Genomic DNA, 24,135 nt, shown 5'->3' with positions numbered 1-24,135 from the left:
ACACTCACTCCCTCTCACACACTCACTCCCTCTCACACACTCACTCCCTCTCACACACTCACTCCCTCTCACACACTCACTCCCTCTCACACACACTCACTCCCTCTCACACACACTCACTCCCTCTCACACACACTCACTCCCTCTCACACACACTCACTCCCTCTCACACACACTCACTCCCTCTCACACACACTCACTCCCTCTCACTCCCTCTCACACACACTCACCCCCTCTTCACACACACACTGGACCCCCTCTTCTCTCAAACACTCAACCCATGTTTTCACACACACACTGATGCACGATCAATTGCACAAAGACTAAAGTTCGGAGGTCCGGAGTCCGTCAAAGGTTCAGCCGGTCTGGTGCTTTGGTGCTTCGTTGGGAGCGGCGTAACGGTGGCGGTGAAGTCGGTGCTGGCGGTGGTGGAGGTGGCACCGATGGCGGTGCTGATGCTGGCCAGTCATCGGGGAACTCCGGGAGCGTGCCAAAGTCCTCTTCGGCCTCTTGTGCGGAAAAGGGGAGGGGGGGTGGGGTGGTCTGGTGGGGTCAATATTGGCGGCGCGGTGGGAGGTGAGAGGCATTGGTAGTGGGGGGTGTGTTGGGGTGGAACCTGGCGGTGCTAGGTCAGAGTGAAACAGTATCTTGCCGGCCGTCGGGGAACTCAACGTAGGCATATTGAGGGTTGGCGTGGAGCAGGTGAACCCTGTCCACCAACGGGTCCGCCTTGTGGAGTCGGACGTGCCTACGGAGAAGGACCGGTCCTGGAGCAGCGAGCCAAGTCGGGAGTGACACACCGGATGTGGACTTCCTGGGGAAGGTAAAAACACGTTCATGGGGTGTGGTATTAGTGGCGGTGCACAATAGTTACCGGATGGAATGCAGAGCGTCAGGGAGGACCTCCTGCCAGCAAGAGGCTGGGAGGTTCCTGGACCGTAGGGCCAGTTGGACGGCCCTCCAAACCGTCCCATTCTCCCGTTCTACTTGCCCGTTTCCCCGGGGGTTGTAACTGGTCGTACTGCTGGAGGCTATACCCCTGCTGAGCAGGAACTGACGCAGTTCATCACTCATGAATGAGGATCCCCTGTCACTGTGGATGTAGGCGGGGAAACCGAACAGAGCGAAGATGGTGCTGAGGGCCTTGATGACGGTGGCAGACGTCATATCGAGGCATGGGACAGCAAAGGGGAATCTGGGGTACTCATCGACCACACTGAGAATATACGTGTTACGGTCGGTGGAGGGGAGGGGCCCTTTGAAATCCACGCTGAGGCATTCAAAGGGGCGGGAAGCCTTCACCAGGCGCGCACGGTCCGGCTGGTAGAAGTGCGGCTTGCACTCCGCACAGACCTGGCAGTCCCTGGTGACTGTCCTTACTTCCTCGACGGAGTAGGGCAGATTGCGAGCTTTGACCAGATGGTACAATCGAGTGACCCCCGGGTGACAAAGGCTGTCGTGAAGGGCCTGGAGTTGGTCCACGTGTGCGCTGGCACATGTACCTCGGGAGAGGGCGTCTGGGGGCTCGTTGAGTTTACCGGGGCGATACAAGATCTCGTAATTATAGGTGGAGAGCTCGATTCTCCACCGCAAGAATTTATAATTTTTGATCTTGCCCCGCTGTGTGTTATTGAACATGAAGGCTACCGACCGTTGGTCCCGAAGGAGAGTGAATCTCTTACCGGCAAGGTAATGCCTCCAATGCCGCACAGCTTCAACGATAGCTTGGGCCTCCTTCTCGACGGATGAGTGTCGAATTTCAGAGGCATGAAGAGTGCGGGAAAAGCATGCCACGGGTCTGCCTGCCTGGTTTAGAGTGGCGGCAAGGGCGACGTCTGAAGCATCGCTTTCTACTTGGAAAGGCAGTGACTCGTCCACTGCGCGCATCCCTGCCTTGGAGATGTCTGCTCTGATGTGGGCGAAAGCATGTTGTGCCTCGGCCATAAGGGGGAATTGGGTGGACTGAATGAGTGGGCGGGCCTTGTCTGCATAGTTTGGGACCCACTGAGCGTAGTAGGAAAAGAACACCAGGCAGCGTTTGAGGGCCTTGGGGCAGTGGGGGAGGGGAAGTTCCATGAGGGGGCGCATGCGCTCAGGGTCAGGCCCGAGAAGTCAGTTTTGGACTACATAGCTGAGAATGGCTAACCGGGTCGTGCTGAACACACACTTCTCTTTGATGTAGGTCAGGTTGAGAAGAGTGGCAGTGCGGAGGAATTTATCGAGGTTGGCATCGTGGTCCTGCTGGTCATGGCCGCAGATGGTGACATTATCGAAGTACGGAAAGGTGGCCCGCAAACCGTACTGGTCGACCATTCGGTCCATCTCTCTTTGGAAGACCGAGACCCCATTTGTGACACCGAAAGGGACCCTAAGGAAGTGGTAGAGGCGACCGTCCGCCTCGAAGGCAGTGTTTGGCCGGTCCGACTTCCGGATGGGGAGCTGGTGGTAGGCGGATTTCAGGTCAATTGTTGAGAAGACCCGGTACTGCGCAATCTGATTGACCATATCAGATATGCGTGGGAGGGGGTACGCGTCGAGCTGCGTGTACCGATTGATGGTCTGGCTGTAATCCACGACCATCCTGTGTTTCTCCCCAGTTTTAACCACTACCACTTGGGTTCTCCAGGGGCTGTTGCTGGCCTCGATAATACCCTCCTTAAGCAGCCGCTGGACTTCGGACCTGATGAAGGTCTTGTCCTGGGTGCTGTACCGTCTGCTCCCAGTGGCAACGGGCTTGCAATCCACAGTTAGATTAGCAACAAGGGAGGGGGGATCGACCTTGAGGGTCGCGAGGCCGCAAATGGTAAGGGAGGGGTAAGTGCCCGCCGAATTTGTGGGTGAGGCTCTGGAGGTTGCACTGGAAGTCCAGGCCCAACAGGAGTGCAGCGCAGAGATTAGGAAGGACATAGAGGCGGAAGTTACTAACTTTTACTCCCTGGACCGTGAGGGTGACTGTACAAAAGCCTCGGATCGGGACGGAGTGGGATCCGGAGGCTAGGGAGATCCTTTGATTGGCAGGGTGGACCGCAAGGGAGCAGCGCCTTACCGTATCTGGGTGAATGAAGCTTTCGGTGCTCCCGGAGTCCAGCAGGCACGAGGTCGCATGGCCGTTGATTTTAACCGTCGTCGACGCGATGGCCAGGTTGTGCGGGCGAGATTGGTCCAGCGTCATCGAAGCGACCTGCGGGTAGCCATCGGATTCTTCGGGTGGCGAGCGTGTGTGGTTCCGGGATGTCGGGAGACCCTGTCGGGGACAAGATGGCGGCGCCCATGGTGCGCACATTGCGGGGTCGGGACAAGATGGCGGCGCCCATGGCCGAAGGGGAACAGGATGGCGGCGCCCATTGGTCGCACGTGGACCCGGGAGGAGAAGATGGCGGCTCCCATTGTGCATCTGGCATGGGGGAGGGGGCGATAGCGGGCGCGATCGAAATGACTGCGCAGGCCTGGCACACAGCCGCGAGGTGGCTCTTTTTCCTGCAGGCTTTACAAACTGCAGTGCGAGCCGGGCAGTGTTGGCGGGGGTGCTTCTGCTGACCGCAGAAGTAGCAGCGGGGACCCCCGGGGTGCGCGGATCGGCGTGCGGCGGTGTATTGGGAAGGCAGGGCCCTGGCTGAGGTCGTCGGCGGGGTCCAGGAGGGGTAGGAAGGAGTAGGAGAGTGGGCAGCGCGGCGGGAGAGGTAAGATTGTATGTTACGGGATGCGACCGTCATGGAGAGCGCCAAGGTTTTTGTCTCCACCAGTTCGATCGTGGCCCCTTCCAGCAATCGTTCTCGGATGCGGTCCGACGCAATCCCCATCACGAAGGCATCGCGCATGAGGAGATTTGTGTGTTCGGCGGCCGTAACGGCCTGACAGTCCCAGTCCCGGTCGAGTGGAATTAGGGCCCGCCAGAACTCTTCGATGGACTCACCAGGTAGTTGCGAGCGGGTGGCAAGTACATGCCTGGCGAAGAGCGTGTTCGTCTTCTGCGCGTAGTGTTCTTTGAGGAGTTCCATTGCTTTTGTGTAATTCGTGGCGTCTTGGATCAACGGGAACACGCTGGAGCTCAGTCTGGAGTACAGGACATTTATCTTCTGACCCTCCGTTGGCGCGGGGTCCGCCGCGTTGATATGAGCCTCGAAACATGCTAGTCAGTGAGTAAAGTCTTTCCTGGCATTGGGCGAGTGCGGATCCAGCTGCAGGCGATCGGGCTTATTTCGGATATCCATTCTGTGGAAAATCTGACTGTAATAAATTGATGCACGATCAATTGCACAAAGACTCAAGTTGGGTACAACTGTGGCTTTATTACAGTCAGATGTGTGGCCTCCTGCTGCAGCTGGCAAAATGTCAGGGCACTGGAGGTCATACATATTTATACAGTTCTCCATGGGCGGAGCCAGCCGGCAGAGCTACCGGCAAACCTGTAGTGCAGGTCCTACCTTACATCTCCTATTCCAGTGGTTCACCACACACACTCGCTCTCTCACACACTCACCCCTCCTCTAATACACATACTTACCCGCTCCTATCAACACACACTCACCCCCTCTCACACACAGACGCACACACATACCCCTCTTACATACACGTACCTCATCTCTCACACACATACTCATCCCACCTCTCTCACACACATATTCAACCCCCCCCCTCTCTCTCACACATGCAATTCTCTTAGGCCCGACCACCCTCCGTTCTCTTACATGCGTCTCTCCAAGGCCCAAACCCCGCCTGGTCTCCCACGCCTCTCCAAGGCCCTTCATCACCTCTTTTTGCTGCCTGCTCCCTGTTCAAGATCAATACTCGCTCTTGGCCATGCGCTTTTCTTCCTAACAACAGTGAGATGGAATAAATCAAATGGGCCAATCAGAGTGAAGCCTCTTGGATCACTGGATGCTGATCGAATGACTAGCCTATCAGCATCCAGTTCGAAGAGGACTTGCTTTGAATGGCCTATTTGATTGCTGTAATTATATGCCCTAAATGTACTATATTGGAAAATACCTGAAAACATAGGAAGTGTGAGCTCAGGGTACATCCTTGCTAATTCATTTGACAGTTGAGACAATGATACCGAATACAGATGAGGTAATGGACCGTGCGTTCCAAACATAATACTATCGGGTTTCTGCTCAGCCACCTTTTTGGAATACAAGAATAGTTTTGTTTCCAGAATCTGAAAAAAGAGTAGATTGCAAAACCAGCTGTTACAGTGAACTCAAACTGCATGTCACAAATACAATATGTACGTTACTTGTATAAACTCTGGACTGATTACATGATATTTATGTCTTCTGTTAATCCTGGATTAGAATTGTTACATTTGAGGGTTAAAATCAGGTGGCTGGGGTGGGATGGTGCTCAACTGGGGAGAACCTTAAAACAGACCCGTGAATTATGATGCACAATTATAAACGTCCATTGCATCTGCTGCAGGCAGTCTGCCAACCTCTTGTACCCAGCAAATTTGAAAGATTGCTATGTGAAACCAATAATAATTGCGTAATTGAGTGCCTGCATGCTTGAGTAGCGGGCACAAATTCATGCAAGGACATCATCACTGAAAGCTAGCCTGCATTAATTAGTTAACTGGGAGGTGCATTTTGGCTGAAGAGGTTTACAGTTACTGTGGGAGCCTCAGCAGGAAGGGAGAGTTGTTGTACAACAGGGGAAAGAGCATGCTGTAAGATTTTCTGATGCTGCAGTGGATGTCTTGGTGGAGGAGATGGAGAGATGGTGTCATTGATTGACAAAAGGTTATCCAGACAAATTTTGCTACAGATGTTTTTTTAAATTAATTTACGGGATGTGGGTGTCGCTGGCTTGGCCAGCATTTTTGCCCACCCTAATTGCCCTTGAGAAGCTGGTGGTGAGCACCTTTCCTGAACCGCTGCAGTCCCTGTGGTGACGATATATTTCCAAGTCAGGGTGGTGAGTGACTTGGAGCGGAACCTCCAAGTGGTGGGGTTCTGAGGTATTTGCTGCTGTTGCAGATGGTAGTGGTCGTGGGTTTGGCAGGCGCTGTCTAAGGAGCCTTGGTGATTCCTTGCAGTGCATCTTGTAGATTGTGCACACGGTGTCATGATATGCAGGCATTCAGATAATGATATACAGACAGGCACAGACAGGCAGCTAATGAACACAGAGAACAGGACATGACCAATGAGCAGGCAGGACACTCAGTATCTGACACTCAAAAGGCACAAGGCACTCACACTCCACCTCTTTCCACTGAGGAACATCTACAGAGTGAGTCAGGGTTTATGTACAGTATCACACCTCCAGCACGTGGCTAAGAGCTAGTCTGGTTCAGTCAGACAGGGTAACCACACTTAGGTTAGCAGAGAGTCAAACTCATAGAGAACTGTGCTAACTGTGCTACTGGTTCAATAAATCAGATTGAACTAACTTCAAGGTCTGGAGTATCTTTTGGTTAAAGCTGCATCCAGTTGCAGCCTGTGTTATCCCAGAGTACATAACACAACATGCTACCAGGATACTGCTTAATCTAGGTGGTTTACGTCAGTCCATTCCGTGACGACCAGCGAATGTATCCCGGCACCATGGAGAAGATTCAGGCTCCTCACCAGTTCAGGACCTCCGGCAAGCTCAGTGCCAACTGGCGGACATTCAAGCAAAAGTTTCTGCTGTAATCGAAGCTTCAGACCTCGTGGGCGCGTCTGATGCAAGGAAGGTCGCGCTTCTCCTCTCAACAGCGGGTGATCAAGCCATTGAACTCTTCAACTTTTTTCACTTCACCGAAGACCAGGACAAGACAAAGTTTCAGACCATCTTGGACAAGTTTGATAGTCACTGTGAAGTGGACACCAATGAAATCTTCGAGCGCTACATATTCAGGCAGAGTCTACAAAGTAAAGATGAATCTTTCAACTCCTTCTTAACTAACCTCCGCCTGCTAGCGCTGTCCTGCAACTTTGATGATATTGCTGACTCCATGATGAGAGACCAGATCGTTTTTGGAGTTCACTCTGATCCTCTGAGAGAGCAGCTACTGAAAATCAAGCACATGACCCTGCCAGTCGCGATTGAAAAATGCACAGTGCATGAGCACGCCAAAAATCGTTGTGCCCAGTACAAATCGGCTGAAAATGAGAAACTTGCCTCCCACGAGACAGAGAGTGTGCAGGCCATCTCCCAGATGCAGCGCCTCAGAATTGCTGAAAGTGGCCATTTTGCGTGCTTTTCCCAGGACCCCACACATGCGCGATGCGAACGGAATAACGAAGCGGTCGACACCCGCACTGCGCATGTGCGACGGCGCGCGGAGCGTCAGGATGCCGACGTCATGACGTGCTCAAACTGCGGCAACGCCCACTTAAAGAAACACTGCCCTGCGAGAGGCAGGCGATGTTTAAACTGCGGGAAGCCTGGACACTATGCAGCCTTGTGCAGGTCTGCACCACCAGTCAGGGGCCAGCGCTCCCAATTCTGACGACGGCGTGTTCAGAATGTCCAACAATGATTACAGGATTCTGATACTGGCAGCACAACGGATCCAGAGGAAGAATGCCTGGACTCCGCCTACTGTGTGGGCATCATTACCAAATGTGAATATGCCACATCCAACTCATCACAAATTCAATCCATCCTCGCTGTAGATTCTGCGGACGAATGGCGTGCGGTGATGCAGATCAACCACTGCTCCATCCAATTTAAGCTGGACACAGGTGCTTCTGCCAACCTCCTCTCAGGCAGATTTCAAACACATCAAGAAGCCCCCCAAGGTCCTTCCAGCAGCCTGCAGGCTCCTGCACTACAAAGGAAATGCCATCATGGCACTGGGATCCTGCCATCTACTCGTCTCCAACCGGAGCACCCATGCACGGTTAAGTTTTGAAATTGTCAAGCCAGACAGGGCCTCCCTACTTGGCGCACATGCCTGCAAGCAGCTGAACCCCGTGCAGCGGGTTTACACAACAACATCCTCCAATGTGGATCTTCAGGCCGCCATTGACGACATCCTCGCTCAGTATCCGGATGTGTTCGACAGGATGGGCACGCTGCCATATCGATACAAGATTCTGCTACGACCTGATGCCAAGCCAGTGGTCCACGCACCACGCCGGGTCCCGGCTCGGCTGAGGCAGCGCCTGAAGGCACAGCTCAAGGATCTTCAGCAACAGGGCATCATTTCCAAGGTAACCGAACCGACTGACTGGGTCAGCTCGATGGTATGTGTTAGAAAGCCTTCGGGAGACCTGCGCACCTGCATTGATCCCAAGGATCTCAATAAGAATATAATGCGTGAACACTACCCCATTCCGAAGCGGGAGGAACTCACCAGTGAGATGGCACACGCACGTTTTTTCACCAAGTTAGATGCGTCACATGGATTTTGGCAAATCCAGCTGGATGAGTCCAGCAGAAGGCTCTGCACTTTCAACATGCCTTTGGCAGATACTGCTATAATCGCATGCCGTTTGGCATTGTCTCGGCATCGGAGATCTTCCATCGCATCATGGAGCAGATGATGGACGGCATTGAAGGGGTTCGTGTGTACGTGGACGACATCATCATATGGTCCACGACCCCTGAAGAGCATGTTTGCCGTCTCCAGCAGGTATTCCGCCGTGTCCATGCCAATGGCCTGAAGCTGAACAGGTCCAAAAGTTGCTTTGGCATGTCGACACTCAAGTTCCTAGGTGACCAGATCTCTCAGCAGGGCGTCCACCCGGACACAGACAAGGTCAAGGCCATCGAAGCCATGAAGGTCCCTGAAGACAAGAAGGTGGTGTTGCGCTTCCTGGACATGGTCAATTTTCTGGGCAAGTTCATCCCAAACCTGGCCTCACACACCACGGCCCTACGAAACCTGGTGAAAAAGTCCACTGCCTTTGAGTGGAAGGCAGCACATCAGGCTGAGTGGTTGGAGCTGAAAGCCAAGCTCACCACTGCACCCATCTTGGCATTTTTCGACCCAGACAGGGAGACGAAGATCTCGACAGGTGTGAGCCAGGATGGCATTGGTGCGGTGCTGCTTCAATGCGATGACGCTTCATCCTGGGCACCGGTAGCCTACGCATCGAGGGCCATGACGCCCACCGAAACAAGGTATGCACAAATAGAGAAGGAATGCCTGGGTCTTCTCACTGGCATTCTCAAGTTTCACGACCATGTCTACAGCCTGCCGACTTTCACTGTCGAGACGGATCATAGGCCTCTGGTCCACATTATCCACAAGGACCTGAACGACATGACGCCTCGGTTGCAGCACATCCTCCTCAAACTCAGAAGGTACAACTTTGATTTAGTGTACGCCTGGCAAGGAGCTCATCATTGCAGATGCATTGTCCCGCTCCATCACATTGCCTAGTGAACCGCTGGAAATCATCCGGCAGATTGAATCACAGGTGCAGGTGTGTGCTAGCACCCTGCCGCCGTCTGATGAGAAGGTGGTTCGTATCCGCGAGGAGACAGCCAAAGACCCCCTCTTGCAACGTGTCATGCACCACCTCGCCAATGGCTGGCTGAAAGGGCAGTGCCCTCAATTTTACAATGTAAAGGACGACCTGACGGTGATTGATGGTATCCTCCTCAAGCTGGACCGGATTGTCATTCCACTTAGTCTCCAGAGCTTGCTGCTCTGCCAAATCCATGAGGGACACCTGGACGTCAAGAAGTGCAGACACAGAACCAGGCAGGCGGTCTACTGGCCCGGTATTAGCCAGGACATCTCGAACATGGTCGTCAACTGTGCGACCTGTCAATGCTTCCAGCCAGCGCAGAGCCGGGAGACACTCCAGCAGCATGAAACTGAGCCCTCCCCGTGGGCCAAGGTTGGCATCGACCTCTTTCGTGCGAATGGTCGTGACTACGTGTTGATTATTGACTATTTCTCCAATTACCCTGAAGATGTGAAGCTCTCAGACGTCACATCTCGGACCGTCATCAAGGCCTGTAAGGAGGCGTTCTCCAGGCATGGTATCCCACTCACTGTCATGAGTGACAATGGCCCGTGCTTCAACAGCCACAAGTGGTCTATTTTTGCCAAGTCATACCATTTCAAACATGTCACTTCCAGTCCACACTATCCGCAGTCCAATGGGAAGGTTGAAAAAGGGGTGCACATTGTGAAACAGCTCATCTGCAAGGCCGTGGATTCTGCTTCTGACATCTACCTCGCGCTGCTTGCGTACAGGGCGACCCCACTGTCCACTGGCATGTCGCCGGCTCAACTCCTGATGAACAGGGACCTGCAGACGACACTTCCAGCCATACACTTGCCCAACCTGGATCCTCCCGGTGCTGCAGAAGGTGCAGCAGCTCCAAAACCAGAAAAATCAGGGCTATGATGCTCATGCCACCGATTTGCCCGTGTTATCCCCGGCAGACACTGTCAGGATCAAGATACTGGATGTGGGTGGTCTGCCCCGGCTGTCGTTGTTTGACAGGCTGCGCCCCGTGCGTATGTTGTACGTATGGCTGATGGTTCTGTTGTGCGATGAAACAGACGGGCACTGCGCAAAGTTGCCTGCCCGCAACTGCTTTCTTCTCCGTTTCCATTCGTTGTTTTGCCACCTCCTGATACCTCGAACTACGAGGCCACCAGTCAGGCTTCCATCCTGCCCATCAAGGCGCCGTCGTCCCCACCACCACCTCTCCGGCGGTCGACAAGGATCAGTCGCAGGCCCCAGAGACTGGACTTATGAACATTTGTTTTGTTTGCTATGTTCTATTTTCTCACATTAGACAGCTGTCTTCACATGTAAATACGTTCACATATGCCACTGCTTGTTAATATATGCGACCACATGTAAGTACGTTCCCATGTGCCAACAAAATATATATATATTTTTTTTTAAAAGGGGAGATGTCATGATATGCAGGCATGCAGATAATGATATACAGACAGGCACAGACAGGCAGCTAATGGACACAGAGAACAGGACATGACCAATGAGCAGGCAGGACACTCGGGGGTGGTATCTCACTATAAAAGGCACGAGGCACTCACACTCCGCCTCTTTCCACTGATGAACATCTACAGAGTGAGTCAGGGTGTATGTACAGTATCACACCTCCAGCAGGTGGCTAAGAGCTAGTCTGGTTCAGTCAGAGTAACCACACTTCGGTTAGAGAGTCGAACTCATAGAGAACTGTGCTAACTGTGCTACTGGTTCAATAAATCAGATTGAACTAACTTCAAGGTCTGGAGTATCTTTTGGTTAAAGCTGCATCCAGTTGCAGCCTGTGTTATCCCAGAGTACATAACACAACACACTGCTGCCACAGTTCATCGGTGGTGGAGGGTTTGAACGTTTGTGGCAGGGGGTGCAATCAAGCGGGCTGCTTTGTCCTGGATGGTGTTGAGCTTCTTCAGTGCTGTTGGAGCTGCACTCATCCAGGCAAGTGGAGAGCATTCCATTACACTCCTGAATTGTGCCTTGTAGATGGTGGACAGGCTTTGGGGGGATCAGGGTTTGAGTTTCTCACCATAGGATTCCTAGCCTTGACCTGCCCTAGTAGCCAGAGTACTTTTTTTTTACATGTATTTTATTGCAAACATGTATCAAAACAGGTTACAGCGAACAAACACCCCGGGAAATATGCTTCCCACAATCAACTATACAGTCTGAACAGACTTTTCCTCTTTTTCACCCCCCTCTCCCCCGCGACGAACAACCCCTCAAACACAGTCACAAACACCCCCACCTTTCCACAAACCCCCCTGAAGAGCCCCTTAACCCATACTTTATCTTCTCTAATCGCAGGAAGTCGTACAGGTCACCCAACCAAGCCGCTACCCCCGGTGGCGATGCCGACCGACTCACCAGCAACATTTGCCGCCATGCATGCAGAGAGGCGAAGACCAAGACATCGGCCTTCCTCCTCTCCAGGAGCTCCGGCTTCTCTGAAACCCCAAATATCGCCACCAAAGGGTCCGGATCCACCACCACCTCCACTATCCTGGCTAAGAACGTGAACACTCCCGCCCAGAATCTTCCCAATTTTTCGCAGCCCCAGAACATGCGCGCGTGATTCGCTGGCCCCCGGCCACACCTCTCACACTCGTCTGCTATACCCTGAAAGAACCCACTCATTCTCGCCCGAGTCATATGCACCCTGTGCACCACCTTAAACTGTTTCAGGCTCATCCTTGCTCATGAGGAGGTCCCGTTTACCCTTCGCAGTGCCTTACTCCATGCTCCCCAATTGATCTCCCCCCCCAACTCCGCTTCCCATTTCTCCTTGATCTTCACCACCCGCTCGTCTCCCTGCTCCCCCAGCCACTTGTATATATCTCCAATTCTTCCCTCCCCTCCACATCCGGGAACAGCATTCGCAGGGGAACCCCCTCCAGACCTTTCGCGCAAAGTCACTAACCTGCAGATACCTGAACTCACTCCCCCTCGGCAGCTCTACCCTTTCCCTTAGCTGCTCCAGACTTCCTCCCACCTCCTGTATATACTACCCACCCCTCCCGCCCCGATTTAAACTCATGATTCTCGCACCGGCGTTAGCACCGGCATCCCTTCCACCCGAAAATGTCTCCTCAACTGATTCCATACCTTCACCGTGGACTGCACCACCGGGCTCCTTGAATACCTACCCGGAGCCATTGGCAACGTTGCCCTCACCATAGCCCTCAAACTAGATCCCTTACAAGATTCCTCCTCCATCCTAACCCACTCTACCCCTTCTCCTTCCCATCACCGCTGCACCTTGTCCACATTCGCCGCCAAATAATAATGAAGCAAATTCGGCAACGCCAACTTGCTGCCTCTGCAGCAGGATCCTCCCCACCCTCGGCACCTTCCCCACCCATACAAAGTCAGAAATGATCGTGTCCACTTTCCGAAAAAAGGCCTTTGGTATAAAGATCGGGAGAGCATGAAAGATAAACAAGAACCTCGGCAGAATATTCATTTTCACCACTTGGACCCTCCCTGCCAGCGTTAAGTGCAGTGTATCCCACCTCATAAGATCCTCCCTCGCCTCCTCCACCAGCTTTGTTAAGTTCCACTTGTGGAGCCCGTCCATTCCCTCGCTACCTGAATCCCCAAATACCTAAACCTATCCCTCGCTACCGTAAATGGCATCCCCCCTAAATTAGCCCGCTGTGCCAGCTCATTCACCGGGAATACCTCGCTTTTCCCTACATTCAGCTTGTATCCCGAGAACCCACCAAATCTCCCCAACAGGCCCATAATTCTTCCCATACTCTCCAACGAATCCGAAACATACAGCAAGAGGTCATCGGCATAGAGCGACACCCGATGCTCCCTCCGTGCCCTCATAATCTCCTGCCACTTTGCTGACCCCCTGAGAGCCATCGCCAATGGCTCTATGGCCAGCGCAAACAGCAGCGGTGACAGCGGGCACCTCTGCCTTGTACCCCTGTGTAAGTCAAAGCTTTGTGAGCTCTGACCATCATTCGTACTCACCCTCGCCCTTGGTGCCACATACAGCAACCACACCCATGCCACAAATCTCAGCCCGAACCCAAACCTTCCCAAAACCTTGAACAAGTACCGCAAATCCACCCGATCAAATGCCTTCTCCGCGTCCATGGACACCACCACCTCCGGTACCAGAGCTCCCGATGGATTCATCACCGCATTCAACAGTCGTCATATTACTCGTGAGCTGCCTGCCCTTCATGAAACCTGTTTGATCTTCTGCCACCATCCCGGGGACACACTTCACCATTCTCCCCGCCAACAACTTAGCCAATACTTTCACATCCGTGTTCAATAGTGATATGGGCCTATACGACCCACATTCCACCGGGTCCTTCCCCTTTTTCGGAATTAGTGTGATTACTGCCTGCGTCATCGTCTCCGGCAGCTCCGCCTTCTCCAGTGCTTCATTAAATGCCCCCAACAGATGTGGTGCCAGGTCCATTGCAAATTCCTTAGAGAATTCTGCCGGGTACCCATCCAGCCCAGAAGGGCGGGAAAAAGACTGGCAAGGCTGTAGTCATAGGGGATTCAATCGTAAGGGGAGTAGCCAGGCGTTTCTCTGGTCAAAAACGAGACTCCTGAATGGTATGTTGCCTCCCGGGTGCACGGGTCAGGGACGTGTCAGATTGGCTGCAGGACATACTGAAGGGGGAAGGTGAACAGCTAGTTGTCGTGGTGCATATAGGCACCAACAATATAGGTAAAAAACGGGATGAGGTCCTACAATCAGAATTTAGAGAGTTAGGAGATAAGTTAAGAAGTAGGACCTCAAAGGTAGTAATCTCAGGATTGCTACCAGTGCCACGAAACAGTCAGAGTAGAAATTCAAGAATAGTCAGAATGAATATGTAGCTTGAGAGATGGTGCAGATGGGAGGGGTTCAGATTTTTGGGACATTGGAACCGGTTCTGGGGGCGGTGGGACCATTCCAAATCGGATGGTCTACACCTGGGCAGGACTGGAACCAATGTCCTAGGGGGTGCTTTTGCTAACACTGTTGGGGAGGTTTTAAACTAATGTGGCAGGGGGATGGGAACCAGATTAGGAAGTTAGAGGTCAGTAAAGAGGCAGCAACTAAAGCCAGTAAGGTACTAGATAATCAACTCAATGTGACTAAGGGGAAGAGTAGACAGGGAAGAGATGATGAACGCAAAGGGAAGGTGGTCTGAGGTGCATTTGTTTCATGCGAGAAGTGTAGCAGGTAAGGAAGATGAACTTAGAGCTTGGATTAGTACCTGGGAATACGATGTTATTGGTATTACGGAGACTTGGTTGAGGGAAGGGCAAGACTGGCAACTAAATATCCCAGGGTATAGATGCTTCAGGAGGGATAGAGAGGGGGGGGGGTAAAAGGGGTGGAGGAGTTGGATTACTGGTCAGAGATGATATCACAGCTGTGATTAAGGAGGGCACGATGGAGGATTCGAGCACTGAGGCAATATGGGTAGAGCTAAGAAATAGGAAGGGTGCAATAACATTGTTGGGACTTTACTACAGGCCTCCCAAAAGTGAGCGTGAAGTAGAGGTACAAATATGTAGACAGATTACAGAAAAATGTAGGAGAAAAAAGGGTGGTCGTGATGGGAGATTTTAACTTCCCCAACATTGAATGGGACTCATGTAGTGTTGGAGGCGTAGATGGAGCAGAATTTGTATATCCAGGAGAGTTTTTTTAGAGCAGTATGTAAATAGTCCAACTCGGGACGGGGCCATACTGTACCTGGTATTGGGGAATAATCCCGGCTGAAGTTTCAGTCGGTGATTACTTTGGGAATAGCGATCACAATTCCGTAAGTTTTAGAATACACATGGACAAAGACGAGAGTGGTCCTAAAGGAAGAGTGCTAAATTGGGGAAAGGCCAAGTATAACAAAATTTGGCAGGAGCTAGGGAATGTGGATTGGGAGCAGCTGTTTGAGGGTAAATCCACATTTGAAATATGGGAGTCTTTTAAGGAAAGGTTGATTAGAGTGAAGGACAGACATGTCCCTGTGAAAATGAGGGATAGAAATGGCAAGATTAGGGAACGGGTGGAATTGTGAGACTAGCTAAAATGAAAAAGGAAGCATACATAACATCTAGGCGACTTAAAACTGATGAAGGATTGGAGGAATATCGGGAAAGTAGGACAAATCTCAAACGCGCAATAAAGAGGGCTAAAAGGGGTCATGAAATATCTTTGGCTAACAGGGTTAAAGAAAACCCCAAAGCATTTTATTCGTATTTCAGGAGCAAGAGGGTAACTAGAGAAAGGATTGGCCCACTCAAAGACAAAAGAGGGAATTTATGCGTGGAGTCAGAGGAAATGGGTGAGATTCTTAATGAGTACTTTGCATCAGTATTCACCAAGGAGAGGGACATGACGGATGTTGAGGCTAAGGATGGATGTTTAAATACTCTAGGTAAAGTCGGCATAAGGAAGGGGGAGGTTTTGGGTATTCTAAAAGGCATTAAGGTGGACAAGTCCCCAGGTCCGGATGGGATCTATCCCAGGTTACTGAGGGAAGCGAGGGAAGAAATAGCTGGGGCCTTAACAGATATCTTTGCAGCATCCTTGAGCACGGGTGAGGTCCCGGAGGACTGGAGAATTGGTAATGTTGTCCCTTTGTTTAAGAAGGGTCGCAGGGATAATCCAGGGAATTATAGACCTGTGAGCTTGACGTCAGAGGTAGGCAAACTATTGGAGAAGATACTGAGGGATAGGATCTATTCACATTTGGAAGAAAATAGACTTATCAGTGATAGGCAGCATGGTTTTGTGCAGGGAAGGTCATGTCTTACAAACCTAATAGAATTCTTTGAGGAAGTGACAAAGTTAATTGATGAGGGAAGGGCTGTAGATGTCATATACATGGACTTCAGTAAGGCGTTTGATAAAGTTTCCCACGGCAGGTTGATGGAACAAGTGAAGTCGTATTGGGTTCAGGGTGTACTAGCTAGATGGATAAAGAACTGGCTGGGCAACAGGAGACAGAGTAGTGGTGGAAGGGAGTGTCTCAAAATGGAGAAAGGTGACTAGTGCTCGGACCACTGTTGTTTGTGATATACATAAATGATCTGGACGAAGGTATAGGTGGTCTGATTAGCAAGTTTGCAGATGAAACGAAGATTGGTGGAGTTGCAGATAGTGAGGAGGACTGTCAGAGAATACAGCAAAATGTAGATAGATTGGAGAGTTGGGCAGAGAAATGGCAGATGGAGTTCAATCCAGGCAAATGCGAGGTGATGCATTTTGGAAGATCTAATTCAAGAGCGGACTATACGGTCAATGGAAGAGTCCTGGGGAAAATTGATGTACAGAGAGATCTGGAAGTTCAGGTCCATTGTACCCTGAAGGTGGCAACGCAGGTCGATAAGAGTGGTCAAGAAGGCATACAGCATGCTTGCCTTCATCGGACGGGGTATTGAGTACAAGAGTCGGCAGGTCATGTTACAGTTGTATAGGACTTTGGTTAGGCCACATTTGGAATACTGCGTGCAGTTCTGGTCGCCACATTACCAGAAGGATGTGGATGCTTTAGAGAGGGTGCAGAGGAGGTTCACCAGGATGTTGCCTGGTATGAAGGGTGCTAGCTATGAAGAAAGGTTGAGTAGATTAGGATTGTTTTCGTTGGAAAGATGGAGGTTGAGGGGGGGACCTGATTGAGATCTACAAAGTTCTGAGAGGTATGGACAGGGTGGATAGCAATAAGCTTTTTCCAAGAGTGTGAATGTCAATTACAAGGGTCACGATTTCAAGGTGAGAGGGGGAAAGTTTAAGGGAGATGTGCTTGGAAAGTTTTTTACGCAGAGGGTGGTGGGTGCCTGGAACGCTTTGCCAGCGGAGGTGGTAGAGGCGGGCATGATAGCATCATTTAAGATGCATCTAGACAGATATATGAACGGGCGGGAACAGAGGGAAGTAGATCCTTGGAAAATAGAAGACAGGTTTAGATAAAGGATCTGGATCGGCGCAGGCTGGGAGGGCCGAAGGGCCTGTTCCTGTTCTTTGTTCTTTTTGTTCTAGCCCACTGGCCTTCCCCGACTTCATACCCCAGATACTATCCAGCACCTCCCTCAGCCCCAGTAGCTCCTCCAATGCCTGCCTCTTTGCTTCCTGTGGTAAACTACTGTATTTCACTGTGTTGTGTTGTGTTGTACAAGTCTGGGCTTGTCCCGGCTGGCTCCGTCTGTGGCCCCTCCCCTCGGGCTCATGTATCAAGGTGGCTAGTCTCCGCTTCCGACCCAGTTCGGGACCAGAGGCCAGGAGGCTTGCTGTTTAGTGTATAAAGCCTCAGTTACTTTCATCACTCGTCGTATGTTTATTGATGGCATATCAATTTAATACACAAAACTTCTATGATGGCTCATCACTCAAGCCTGATCGCCTGGAGCTGGACCCACAGGCAGCCGACGCCACAGAAACATTTGAGCACTGGCTAAACATAAAGTCCCTGGTAGTACTCCCTAAATGCCTCATTTATCTTCCCTGGCTCTGACACCACATCCCCAGCCTCAGTCCGTATCTTCAATATTTCCTGGACGCAGCCTGCCTCCACAGCTGGTGCGCCAGCATGCGGCTCGCCTTCTCCCATACTCATGTTGCACCACCCCTTGCCCTACGTAGTTGCCCTACCGTCCTCCCAGTTTTCTCCTGTCAAACTGCCCCTGCAACCTTTTCCTCCTTGCCAATCCCTCCACGGTGGGCACCCTCGAATAGTTCCTGTCCACTTCCACTATCTTGCTCAGGAGGCGGTCATGTTCCTCCCTCCTTTCCCCATCTGCACGGGCCTTAAACAAAATAATTTCCCTCCGGACCACTGCCTTCAGTGCTTCCCAAAAATGGCCACCGACACCTCCCCATTCTGATTCAGCTCCACATACTCCTTAATCGCCGGCCACACATTATCACAGAACCCTCCATCCGCCAACAGCCCCGAGTCAAACCTCCACCCCGGCCTCTGCTCTTGTCCCAATCTAAACCGAATCTCCAGCCAGTGGGGTGCATGGTCCGAAATAACTATCCCCGTATACACTGCCCCCTCCACCCCAACTAAAATCTCCCGACTCACTACAAAGTAATCAATCCTCGAATACACCTTATGGACGTGTGAAAAGAAGGAATACTCCCTTCCCCCTGGGTTCTGAAAGCGCCATGGATCCATCATACCCATCATCTCCAGGAACCCCCCCAGCTCCCTCGCCATTTGTACCCTACCCTTCATCATCCCAATTTGGGGGATACACATTTACCAACACCACCGGTGCCGCTTCCAATACCCCACTCACAATCATATATCTCCCACCCGGATCCCTCACCTCCTTCGCACTCACAAATCCCATTTTTCTGCTCATTAAAATCGCCACTCGCCTCGATTTTGAATCAAACCATGAGTGAAAAACCTACCTGACCCACCCCTTCCTTAACCTAACCTGGTCCTTCACACAGAGGTGTGTCTCCTGCAGAAAGATCACCCCCGCTTTCAAGCTCCTGAGGTGCGTAAACACCCGCAACCTTTTAACAGGCCCTTTCAATTCCCGGACGTTCCACGTTATCAGCGATTTATGCCTCCAATCCCCTCTACCGTCTGTCATCGTAGCCACAGTATTAATATGATTAGTCCAGCACAGTTTCTGCTCATGGTAACCCCCCAGGACGTTGATTGTGGGGGATTCAGCAATGGTCCCAGGGTCCATTGGTGCTGTGAAGCAACAGTGCTACCGTGTGTTACCATGAGCTTGCAATAGTGGTTGGGGAGGGTTTAAACTAAAATGGCAGGGGGATGAGAACCTATTCAAGGAGTCAGAGGAGGGTGAACAAAGGACAAGAACAGAATGACAGAAAAGGGAATAAGACAAATGGTAGGCTGAGAAATCAAGAGCCAGAATCAAACAGAGCCACAGTGAAAAATAATGGGAATTGGACAAGGAACGTTAAAAAGACAAATCTTAAGGCTTTGTGCCTTAACGCGCAGAGCATTCACAATAAAATGGATGAATTAATCATACAAATCTAGTTGCGCAAGGCCTCTTGGGGAGGAGGGACCATAATAAGATAGTATTTTTCATCAAGATAGAAAGTTGATTCTGAGACTAAGGTCCTGAATCTAAAAGGAAGCTACCATGGATTGAGGCACGAGTTGGCTATGATGGAGGGGGAATGTTACTTAAAGGCAGGACGGTGGATAGGCAATGGCAAACATTCAAAGAGCGCATGGATGAACTGCAACAATTGTTCGTTCTTGTCTAGCGCAAAAATAAAATGTGATAGGTGGCCAAACCATGGCTTAAAAAGGAAATTGCAGATAGTATTAGGTCTAAGGAAGAGGCATGCAAATTAACCAGAAAAAACCTGTAGATTGGGAGCAGTATGAGTGTACGGTTGCGGGAAGCATTAAAAACGGACTGTAAAAGCTTTCTTAGGAATGTGAAGGGAAAATCTTGGTGAAGACAAATGGAGGTCCCTTAAAATCAGAAACAGGGGAATTTATAATGGGGAACAAAGAAATGGCTGACCAACTAAATACATTTTTGGACTTGTGTTTTCATAAAGGAGGACACAAATAACCCATACCAGAAATTCTGGGGAACACAAGATTTAGTGAGACTGGCCCTAGAAATAGTGGATGCATTGATGGTCATCTTCCTAGATTCCATAGACTCTGGAACAGTACCTACATATTGGAAGGTACATAATGAAACCCCATCATTTTAAAAGGAAGGTAGTGAAAAAACAGGGAATTATAGACCAGTCAGCCTGACGTTGGTAGTGAGGAAAACGCTAGCATCCATTATCAAAGATTTAAAAGCAGAGCACTTGGAAAATAGTGGCAGGATCGGACAGAGTCAGCATGGATTTACGAAACGGAAATCATGCTTGACAAATCTACTGGAATTTTTCAATAATGGAACTAGTAGAGTTGACGAGGGGGAGCCAATGGACGTGGTTTGTTTGGACTTTCAGAAGCCTTCTGACAAAATCCCTTGTAACAGATTAGCGTGTAAAATGAAATTGGATAGTACTGGGGTGGTGTATTGAGATGGATGGGAAATCAGTTGGTACCACAGGGATCGGTGCAAGGACCCCAAATACTCAATATATCTTGATGATATAGATGAGAGAACTAAATATATCTTTAAATTTGTAGATGACACAAAGTTGGGTGGGAGGGTGAACTGTGAGAAGGATGCCAGGGTCCCAGGTTTGATTCCCACTTGGGTCACTGTCTGTGCGGAGTCTGCATGTTCTCCCCGTGTCTGTGTGGGCTTCTTCCGGGTGCTCCGGTTTTCTCCCACAAGTCCCGAAAGACGCGCTTGTTAGGTGAATTGGATATTCTGAATTCTCCCTCTGTGTACCCGAACAGGCGCCGGAATGTGGCGACTAGGGGATTTTCACAGTAATTTCATTGCAGTGTTAATGTACGCCTACTTGTGACAAATAATAAAGATTATTATAGTTTCACCTCATCGATACTCTTAACACTGTTGCAAGCCTTATATCCACATTTCAAAGCTTGCACACACTGCTAGTTATTCAGCTGTGACAACTGGACCACCTCAATACTTGCATCACACTCCCCTCTCCCTTGCAGAACAAGTTGGGGCATTACTAGAGCCAGCAGGCACTAACTCGTGGAAACGTAGCATGGCTGCATGTCCTTACCATGAGGGAAGAAATGGTGCTTTCCATCATTGGGACTGTGGTTAGCAATGGGTTTTGAATGATTGAAGACCTAATCTTCCTTGTTACAGCTATCTTCTCCCTCAACACACAATCTTTTCTGAAACATTAGTTGTAGATGGTGAAAACATGCACCTCTTGCTTTCCACATCCTTTCCTCAACCCACCCATGTGCCTCTCTCCTTTTACATACCCAAGAACTCCAACCTGGCCAGGCAGTGGTGGAAAACTAAGAGGCAGAAGAGCAGGGAAGATATTGAAGCAAAAACACCAGCACTCACTCTCATACTCACTCAGAGTACAGGCAGGGTTCTTCCATCTCGGGTTTGACGCCCATTCTCCGCCCCCGCGCCAAGTGCGATTTTGGCACGGAGGCTCAGAGAATCCCGCCCCAGTTCTAGGCGGTAAAATCTGAGAATTTGGGGCCTGCCTGAAGGGCCCGAGGCCGATGGAATATTTTGCCAAGATATTGGCGGAGCTGTTGAGGGAGGTGATGTGTTGGGTGTTCTGGATCACATACAGGTCACCAACACTTGAAGTAGTGCAACATTATTTTATTAAAAGGTTAACTATTTAAACATACTTGAACTGTGGGTAAATACGATACTAGCGTTAACTAAAGACCTTTGCCTTGTCCTAACCAGTTGATGCACTCAGCACATGGTGAATGTCTGTGTTGCAGGCTGTGAGCTCTGTGCTCCTAGCTAGCTGCTACTCGAATGAGCGGGAACTCTGATGCCCCCTGTCTTTATAGTGCGTGTGCTCTCACTGGTGATTGGCTGTGGTGTTGTGTACGTTGATTGGTCCCACTGTGTGTCCATCAGTGTGTGTCTGCACCATGATATACTGGTGTATATTATGACAGGAGGCGGAGGATCCCTCTCGGGTATGAACTGGATCGGGCTCATAGGGCGTGGAGGCCTAAACCAAAGGCGAATGAGCCGTCAATCGCAGTGACTATTTGTTTCCGTAGGTACCGTGTGAAGTGAAGGTCATGTGTTGGGCAAAGCAGAAGCGGGAGGTGCAGTGGGCTGGAGCTGGTATACGTATATACAAGGACTTTACTGTGGAGTTGGTGAGGAGGAGGGCGGCCTTCGGCCGAGTGAAGACGGCATTGTATAACAGCAGGGTGCGGTTCGGCATAGTGCACCCAGCTAAGTTGAGGGTGACCTACAACTCCAAAGACTTTATTTTGAGACTGTGGAAGTGGCGGAGGCATTTGTGAAGGCAGGAGGACTGGGGCAAAAGTGAGAAATGGGGTTGAGGATTGGTCTTGGACTGCGGGTAGTAGGGGGTAGAGGAGTGTATGTAGCTCTATTTTTCACTGCATGTTTTTATGTGCTAAATGAGTTGAAGTTGCCCATTTGGACAAGGTAAGAATTGGGATTTTCTTTTGCAATGATGGTTCTTTGGGGTTTGTGTGTTTACACTGGGGTTGTGTGTTGTAGGGGATTTATTTGTTTCCTGGGACAAACCGGGGGATAGGGGAGTGAGGCCTGAGCAGGGGCCTCCACACTGGCTAGCCCAAACTGGCCCATGAACGAGAATTGGGTGGGAGGAGGGGCTGCAGCCATCAGAGCCTGGTAGAACAGGTTTTGATGGGCTGAGGAGGTGAGAAAAGTTGGGGAAGGGGATCGATACTGGGTGAGGTGATTTTCGAGAGGAAGTGAGAGGGGAGGGAGGAGAGGGGAGGGAGGAGGAGAGGGGAAGGGGGGGGGGGGGCAGGTGTTGTTAGCCTTTGGCTCACTGATTGCCCGGAGGCGGGTCCTATTGGGGTAGAGGTTAGCTTCTCCAACCTGTGACACGGCTTGGCGGGGGACCTACTTGAATTTCTTTGAATCTCGGGAAGGTGAAGTCTCAGCTGAAGAGGGTGAAGAAAGGGTTTCACAATTCATGGAGACTGTTTATTATGCACTTCCGAGAATTGGTTGCCATTGAACATTAGGTGGGAAGGCGGTATTGTCTTTGGTTACACAGTTTACGGATTGATTGTTAATTTGTGTTTTCTTTTACCTGGAATGTACAGGTGGATGTTTTGGTCTGTATATTGAGCGTTTTGTGTGTGGGGGATTGTCATTGTATTTGTTTGTTTTTTTCTTTATTTGTTTATTGATGAAAATTAGGGAAATAAAAAGATTTTTTAAAAAATAACTGTCATCAGGATACTGGGCATTGTTGTACATGTTATGTTGTGCATGGTCACACAATATTTAGAGCCTAAATAGTGCACACCAAAGTTAAAGTTTGTGACAAAGCAAGACAAACAATATCATAGTATTTCATAGCACAGCATTTGGAAAGCAATGGTATAATCAGACAATGTCAGCATGGATTTACGAAAGGGAAATCATGCTTTACAAAGCTACTGGAATTCATTGAAGATGCAACTAGTAGTGGATGTGGTTTATTTAGACTTTCAGAAGGCTCTCAACAAAGTCTCACATAGCAGATTACTAAATTAACTTAAAGTGCATGGGATTACAGGCAGTGTCTTGAGATGAATAGAAAGCTGGTTAGCAGATATGAAGCAAAAAGTTGGAATAAATGGGTCTTTTTCCGACTGACAGGCAGAGGCAGTGAATAGTGGGGTGCCGCAGGGATATGTGCCAGGACCCCAACAGTTCACATTATATATTATTGATTTGGACGAGGGAACTAAACGCAACATCTCCAAATTTGCAGATGATACAAAGTTGGGTGGGAGGGTGAACTGTGAGGAGTATGCAGAGATGCTTCAATGTGATTTGGACAGGCTGAGTGAGTGGGCATATGCATGGCAAATGCAGTATAATGTGGATAAATGTGAGGTTATCCACTTCGGTAGCAAAAGTAGCAAGGCAAATTATTATTTGAATGGGTGTAAATTGAGAGGTGGATTCTCAGCGAGACCTTGGTGTCATCGTGCATCAGTCGCTGAAAGTAAGTGCGCAGGTACGGCAGGCAGTAAAGAAGACAAATGGTATGTTGGCCTTCACAGCGAGAGAATTTGATTATAGGAATAGGGATGTTTTACTGCAATTGTATAGGGCATTGGTGAGACCACACCTGGTGTATCGTGTGCAGTTT

General features: G+C 50.3%; 1 protein-coding gene across 6 annotated transcripts in view; it reads right to left on the bottom strand.

The window, feature by feature from the left end:
• LOC140391931 (protein furry homolog) overlaps positions 1-24,135 on the bottom strand; it is a 790,380-nt gene that overhangs the window by 290,849 nt on the left and 475,396 nt on the right. For all 6 annotated transcript variants that reach the window (XM_072476991.1, XM_072476992.1, XM_072476988.1 and 3 more), the window contains one exon: positions 4,990-5,161. In XM_072476991.1, the coding sequence (XP_072333092.1) occupies positions 4,990-5,161 (172 nt within the window). The remainder of the gene's footprint in view (positions 1-4,989; positions 5,162-24,135) is intronic.

Source organism: Scyliorhinus torazame, chromosome 15 (genome assembly GCF_047496885.1).
Source record: "Scyliorhinus torazame isolate Kashiwa2021f chromosome 15, sScyTor2.1, whole genome shotgun sequence".
Classification (NCBI taxonomy): Eukaryota; Metazoa; Chordata; class Chondrichthyes; order Carcharhiniformes; family Scyliorhinidae; genus Scyliorhinus; species Scyliorhinus torazame.
Note: the sequence above shows the minus strand (reverse complement) of the source record. Positions and strands in the feature narration are given on the sequence as shown.